The sequence below is a fragment of the Chenopodium album genome, chromosome 5, assembly GCF_948465745.1.
Source record: "Chenopodium album chromosome 5, dcCheAlbu1.1, whole genome shotgun sequence".
Taxonomy (NCBI): Eukaryota; Viridiplantae; Streptophyta; class Magnoliopsida; order Caryophyllales; family Amaranthaceae; genus Chenopodium; species Chenopodium album.
Genome location: NC_137838.1, coordinates 70,164,478 through 70,171,626, shown reverse-complemented (window position 1 = coordinate 70,171,626; position 7,149 = coordinate 70,164,478). Strand labels below are relative to the sequence as shown.

The following is a 7,149-nucleotide window of genomic DNA, read 5'->3' as shown; positions in this document are numbered from 1 at the left end:
AAAGTTTGTAGATAGTGAAAGACAATTACGATATTTCAACTCAATTTCTTAGATATAATCCCTAGATAAAATGTGGCATAATAAAGGCCAAAGGATCAAACATGTAATGGTACCTTGTTTTGTTCTTGATTAGCTAAAATAGTGTAATATTAAGGGTCAAACAATTCCTATAAAAGAAAACTACTGTCTTATTAACACTTGCAACAACAAAATCCTTTGTTCCTTGCCATTCACCATTACTCTAAAACCACTCTTTTCTGTAAAACTTTACATTTAATTAATCTTGCCTTTCTTTTGTGATAAGGGCTTTTTGATATTCCAAAATCCAAAAGGACCACGAGCTCCGAAAGCAGAGTAAAAGACTAAAAGGGAATATATGCCTACTAATGCAAAAGGTGAATGCCAACAAAGCTGTGTAAAAATGAGTAGTCAATCATATTCTAGCTTAGAATATAGTCATTAATATCACATTTTTTACATACATAAAGCTTCCTAAACCACCTTGATCACCCCAAATTAAGAAGTCAACAATGAAATTTTACAAATTTGTTGCCTAAACCATGAAAATCCCTGCCTCAAGCAGCTTCTGACATCCTGTTGTTCTTCTGTGAACACGTCGAAACCAGCAGAGTAATTCTAACACATTTTAAAGCATGTCAGACAAAAAAGCTCCAAACCCTGATGATTTCAAGTTAAAAGACACAAAGCCACAGCTTGGCGAGCGATGGCCACATGGAGGGGTTCGAGGTGGGCATGGATGGATTGGAGGCGACAGGACTTCAAGCACGTACGACCTTGTTGAACAGATGAACTACCTGTATGTTCATGTGGTTCGTGCCAAAGATCTTCCTGTTAACCCTGTATCGGGGAGCTGTGACCCCTATGTAGAGGTCAAGTTGGGGAACTACAAGGGTAAAACGAAGCACTTTGAGAACAAAATCAATCCTGAGTGGAAACAAGTATTCGCGTTTTCAAAGGAGAAGATACAATCTACTGTCCTAGAAGTCTATGTAAGAGACAGGGAGATGGTGGGCAGAGATGAGTACTTAGGCAAGGTGGTGTTTGACTTGAATGAAGTCCCTACACGGGTTCCTCCTGATAGTCCTCTGGCACCACAATGGTATAGGCTAGAGGATCGTCAAGGAGAGGTGAAGACAAGAGGAGAGGTTATGGTTGCTGTTTGGATGGGAACACAAGCTGATGAAGCTTTTCCTGAAGCTTGGCATACAGAAGCTGCTTCAGTAGTTTCAGGAGAAGGCGTTTACAACATCAGATCAAAGGTTTACGTTTCTCCCAAATTATGGTATCTTAGAGTAAATGTGATTGAAGCACAAGATGTTGAGCCACATGATAAAAGCCAACTCCCACAAGTTTTTATCAAGGCTCAACTTGGAAACCAAATACTTAAAACTAAGGTGTGCCCGGTGAAGACTACCAACCCGCTCTGGAATGAAGATCTGATCTTTGTAGCAGCAGAACCCTTTGAAGAAATGTTGGTTCTTGAACTTGTGAACAAAGCCGGCTCAAAGGATGAACTAGTGGGGAAGATAAGCTTGCCATTAAACGTCTTTGAGAAGCGACTGGATCACAAAGCGGTCCACTCTCGTTGGTTCAACCTTGAGAGATTTGGGTTTGGAGCCCTTGAGGGAGATAAGAGAAATGAGCTTAAATTCTCAACAAGGGTTCACCTAAGAGTATGTCTTGAGGGGGGTTACCATGTGCTCGATGAATCAACAATGTATATCAGTGATACTAGGCCAACTGCACGACAGTTGTGGAAACAGCCAATGGGGATCCTCGAGGTGGGGATCTTGAGTGCTCAAGGGCTTTCACCCATGAAGAAAAAGGAAGGAGGTAGCAGCACTGATGCATATTGTGTGGCAAAGTATGGACTAAAATGGGTTCGAACAAGAACCATCATCCAGAGCTTCAACCCCAAATGGAACGAGCAGTACTTGTGGGAAGTTTATGATCCTTGCACCGTGATCACCTTAGCAGTTTTCGACAACTGCCATCTCGGAGGAGATGACAAGAGTGCAAAAGATCCTAAGATAGGGAAGATAAGAATCCGGCTGTCTACCCTAGAAACAGACAGGATTTACACCCATTCTTACCCTCTCCTTGTCCTGCAGTCCTCTGGTGTAAAAAAGATGGGCGAGCTCCAACTAGCAATTCGATTCACTTGCTTATCATTTTCAAATATGATCTATCAATACTCCCATCATTTACTCCCAAAGATGCATTATGTCCACCCTTTCACCATAAACCAATTGGACAACTTGAGATACCAAGCCATGAACATTGTGGCAATCAGGCTGGGCAGAGCAGAACCGCCCCTCAGAAGAGAGGTCGTAGAATACATGCTAGATGTCGACTCCCACATATGGAGCATGAGGAAAAGCAAGGCCAACTTCTTCAGGATTGTCTCGGTCTTCTCAGGAATGCTCTCTATGAGCAAGTGGTTAGGCGAGGTCTGCAAATGGAAGAACCCGGTCACTACAGTTCTAGTTCACATTCTCTACTTCATCTTAATTTGCTATCCAGAACTCATCCTCCCAACCGTTTGTCTCTACATGTTTCTGATCGGTGTATGGAATTACCGATACAGGCCAAGGCATCCTCCTCACATGGATACCAAGCTTTCATGGGCAGATGCAGCTCACCCTGATGAGCTTGATGAAGAATTCGATACCTTCCCAACAACAAAGTCATCAGATATAGTTCGAATGAGATATGACAGGCTCCGAAGTATAGCAGGGAGGATACAGACAGTGCTTGGAGATATGGCAACTCAAGGAGAAAGATTTCAGGCATTATTAAGCTGGAGAGACCCTCGAGCTACCTGTCTGTTTACTTTCTTTTGCCTAATCGCAGCTATTTTACTCTATGTTACACCATTTAGGCTGCTGGCTATCTTTGCAGGCTTGTATCTCTTCCGACATCCTCGGTTCAGAAGCAAGATGCCGACAGTTCCTAACAATTTCTTCAGGAGATTGCCCTCTCGAGCTGATAGCTTGCTCTGATAGATTCACCCTACTTCATAAACTTTGGTTTGTTTTATGTGTATGATCATTATCATTAACATTTTCTTATAATTTTGTTTTCTTTTTTTTCCTTCCACTATTCGTGAGTTGTAATGTGTTGTCTCCTCAAGAAATTTTTACAGTCAATCATTTTCATTCTATAGTCATGTTGCAATGAAGATCTACTTTTTCATATCCAGCAATTTTAAAACCATGCCGTTTGCAAACCAAAAATAAAGGCTTTGTTATTTTTCATTTACTAATTTTGCGTCTTTTCGGTTATTTAATTGTTTACAAAATTAATATAACCACAAATACTAGATTATATGGGTGTTGTAAAACCTAAAATTCTTTGCTTTTTCTCTTCATTTTCCTTCTATGGTACTGTAAAAAATTGTAAGGAAGCTCCTAAAATGGTTTTAATTAGTCACTGGCTCATCAATTATACAAATTGTAAGGGGTGAAAGATTATCGCAATAAGTATTTTCAAAATATTATTCAATTTTCATACACAAAATTAAGTAGTCTGTACTTGTAAAATATTCAATTTTCATACCCGAAATAAGTAGGATATACTATATATATCGCGCAATAACAAGTCAAGACTCAAATGGCTAAGCTTGTTTTGTTTAATCTATAAATTGAAATCAAAAGGATGCACAGCAACATTGTTTAACCCAAACATTACTTGGAAAATGCATGGAAAAGATCTACGATGCAGTTCATTAACAAAGCAGATTCGAGAAATATCTGAATAATTTTGCTACACAGCTAGAACTTACCCAAACACAAGCCAAGGGCACAGCAAAATTGGGCAGACGAACCTAAAAGCAAGGGAATAGAGGTACATCCTAAAATTCATGAAACTCAGGCACATCCCAATTCCCAACATTTATGAAACTCCAATGGGGTGTAGCCGTGTAGGTACAACGCCATTTATAAAGACACTTTTTAAAAGTGAAAAAACATGTTCTGGTCAAGTATGATCAACCATACCTCTACCAGAATCTGAGCAATTCACCAATAACCAAATTTAGGAAGAGGATCAGAACAGAGGTCAACTAAGAAGCCTGAATCCCTACTAAAGCATCAACACCAAACAAAAGGGGCTACTGAAACTAAAATTAAGAAATTAAAACCAAACAAGTTGTCGTAAAGGCATTTGCTGCATCTAACAAAATTTGAAACTTCCACAAGGGGTTGATATCGCACGAAAATTTGTAAATACTTGAATCATGATGAGAAACATACATCAAGAAGCATAAACTTAAATAATAAGATGGCAAAATCTGATGTGCAAGTTACTCTCTACGCAGCTCCTCTAAAAGACAAGCTCATGAGGTTTCATGCCTGACTTTAAGGAAAATCTTGCAGCTAGATATGCCTTCAATTCAGGGACAGCTTCAATGTTCTTTGCCAATGGGCCATCAACAGCCTTCTGAGACTCTTTCTTCTCTGCTGGAAGTACATTCTTCTCCTGTAATTTAATAAACAATTCAAACGGTGAGACTACTATACTAGAGCACATAGAAGTATAGAACTAACTTCAAGCAGGTAAAAATAAAAATAAAAATCTCACCTCTTTCTCTGCCTCAAAGAATTCTCCTTCTCCCTTCTTTTTCTTCTGTTCACCTTGCTTGGCGAAGTATTTGTCATCGATGCTTGACACATCAACTCCGGAAACATCAACTTTAGTAGAAGTAGCAATCACGTATGCTTGGTTGCATCTCCTTAGTGGGACACCATTAATCTTAAAGGGACCTAATTGAAACAACAGAAAGCAATTGTTACTTATAATCAATCATCTACATCAATATGCACATCCAACTGCCTACAATCAACAAATACCGCAGAAAAAGGCATGACTTCAATGTAAAAACATAGCCACACAACAGTTGTCAAGCAATTTCCCATGGTCAAGACTCAAGACAATCTATGCTTCCATGGAAAGATTATATCATCCTCCCACTGTCCATTTAACAAAGAAACACAAATTTCAAAAAATGTTTAATAGACTGTATCATATATCACTCATTTCAAACATTATCCAAAGCAACAACACTATTCTGAATTAATATGCAATAAACATTAAAAACACAATTTCACAAATTTGGTAAACCATGTTTTTTGCAACAAAAAACTTTTTCCTTTTACATCTCAAGAGCACAATATAAGGCTCTAGGCTCAAAGTCTATGAATCTATGATACAACATCAACTTGGCCTAACACAGATATAACAAGTCACGATCCATCTTCCTAAAAAGATTCCCAATAATTTGTAAAAATAGATGAAATAGTCACTTATAAATTTTACAGTGATTGCATTGAACTTTGAAGAACTACATCCAGATTGCTGTATAAACTTTGCAAAAAGGGGGAGCACATGTCATAAACCCATTGGTCAGTATTCCAAACCAATTCCTTTTTAAGAACCAGCCTATTTAGACACCAGCTACCATGAAAGAAGATTCCCAGATTATGGATTAAATATCAGTAAAAGGAAACAGCTTTACCCTTGATAACAAGTTTCAGTCAAAGACTCACAGGTTAAATTATTATCAGCTGAATTGAGATTATATCTGAGCTGAACATATTCAGACTACGGTTATACATAGGTTTTAAGACAAAGCGAGGACTACAACAACAAAATGAAGTATAACCATGTTTACTTCACAAATTTGAACATGACTAAAAGACCTAATATATACTCCTACATTACACAACATCACATTCCACTTTCAGCCAAATACCGAGGCACTATTTTGACAGATTATGCAAACACAAAACCATTGAAAATTAAAGACAGAACAATCCCCAACGCAAAACATTTCCCCAAATTCCAAACTAACAGTAAGAAACACAACCAAAAGGCCTGAAAACAGTCCTACACATATATTACTATGCATTTCACTGCCATAAAAAACAATGCCTCTACCCAGTATCCACAATCAATCCGATACGACACCGACAAAATATATTAATGACATAACAATCACGATGCAAACCATTTCCAAAATCAATTCTCATAAAGTATTATCCTAAACTCTAAACGCCAAGCATTCAAAACCCGAATCGATGTATACATAGCTACAAACTAAATCTTTCAGGCTAACATCATTAAACAATACAGTATCATTAATCATAAGTTTAACATTAAAAAAAATTACATTTATTAATTTACAACATTCAATTCCAAAAAATACAATAAAGAAATTAACTTTACAAAAATAAAGGATTGAAATAAAGCTCACCAGTAATGAGAAGTAACCCAGATGAAAGTTGCTTCAAAAACACAACTCTCTTTCCCTTAAATCTTCCAGCCAACACAATCAACACTGTCCCTGGTGTAATACTTGCCCTACAATTCCACCCACAAAAAAAAACAATCAAATAAATCAAAAATTAATTTTCAAAATCAAAAAATTAAATACAAAAACTGCATTTACATAAATTTATAAACCCAATTAAGAAAAAATAAATTACCTAAGTTTGGCGGGTTTGGGTTTGCGCTTGTTAATCAAGGGCTTCTTAACATCGTCAGCAGGGTAAAACTTGGAGGTCTTCAGAGCCGAAGCAGGAGCAGCAGCTTTAGGAGCGTGAGTAGGGAAAACGCCGCCGTTTTTGGCCTTAATAGCCCAAAGACCTCTCTTATGGTACATCTTAGATCGGCTAAATTTGCCGATTCCCCTGACAAGATCTGGGTTTCTGCTGGCGGTTCTGGGTTTCGCCATTGTTGATTGAAGGAGAAGACAGAAGAGGCTGAGGGAAGAAATGAAGGGAGAAGAGATAAACCCTAGAAAATGAGTTTCTTTTTATTGTAAGGTGATATGGTTTTTGGAGGGTGTTGTTAAAGGGCTGGGTTTTGGTGTTGAGGGTTTTGGGTTTTCAGGATGGTTTGTGTTTTAGGCCCAAAGTTGGGATGGCTCATGGCTGGGAAACAATTGTGGAGTAGTAAACCGGGCTGAGCAAAATTATCTGAAAACCCTGGGTCACAAAAAAAAAAAAAAATTATTTGAAAACCCGAAAATTTAATTCATAATCAATTTAAAAATTATGGTATCCGATCTAATAATTATAACAGTTCGGAAATGCGATTCGATAATTATAACGATTTGTATATCTGATC

General features: G+C 37.8%; 1 protein-coding gene and 1 pseudogene across 1 annotated transcript; one reads left to right on the top strand and one right to left on the bottom strand.

Moving 5' to 3' along the window:
- Nucleotides 1–429: 429 nt before the first annotated feature.
- On the top strand, nucleotides 430–3,184 carry LOC145632211 (FT-interacting protein 1 pseudogene; annotated as a pseudogene).
- Nucleotides 3,185–4,170: 986 nt separating this feature from the next.
- On the bottom strand, nucleotides 4,171–6,830 carry LOC145632210 (large ribosomal subunit protein eL6-like). The gene is made up of 4 exons (XM_081684523.1): nucleotides 6,507–6,830; nucleotides 6,275–6,381; nucleotides 4,603–4,784; nucleotides 4,171–4,500 (listed from the first exon to the last, which is right to left on the bottom strand). Exons 1-4 carry the CDS (start codon nucleotides 6,752–6,754, stop codon nucleotides 4,345–4,347), a joined length of 693 nt encoding a protein of 230 aa, XP_081540649.1. The 5' UTR covers nucleotides 6,755–6,830; the 3' UTR covers nucleotides 4,171–4,344.
- Nucleotides 6,831–7,149: the final 319 nt, after the last annotated feature.

Bases quoted from the DNA above. Each gene is read 5' to 3' on its own strand.
- LOC145632210 (XM_081684523.1), bottom strand. From the start codon at position 6,754: ATGGCGAAACCCAGAACCGCCAGCAGAAACCCAGATCTTGTCAGGGGA. The intron at 6,382-6,506 runs GTAATTTATTTT...GTGGAATTGTAG, and splicing joins CCCAAACCCGCCAAACTTAG to GGCAAGTATTACACCAGGGA. The intron at 4,785-6,274 runs GTGAGCTTTATT...TGTTTCAATTAG, and splicing joins TGGGTTACTTCTCATTACTG to GTCCCTTTAAGATTAATGGT.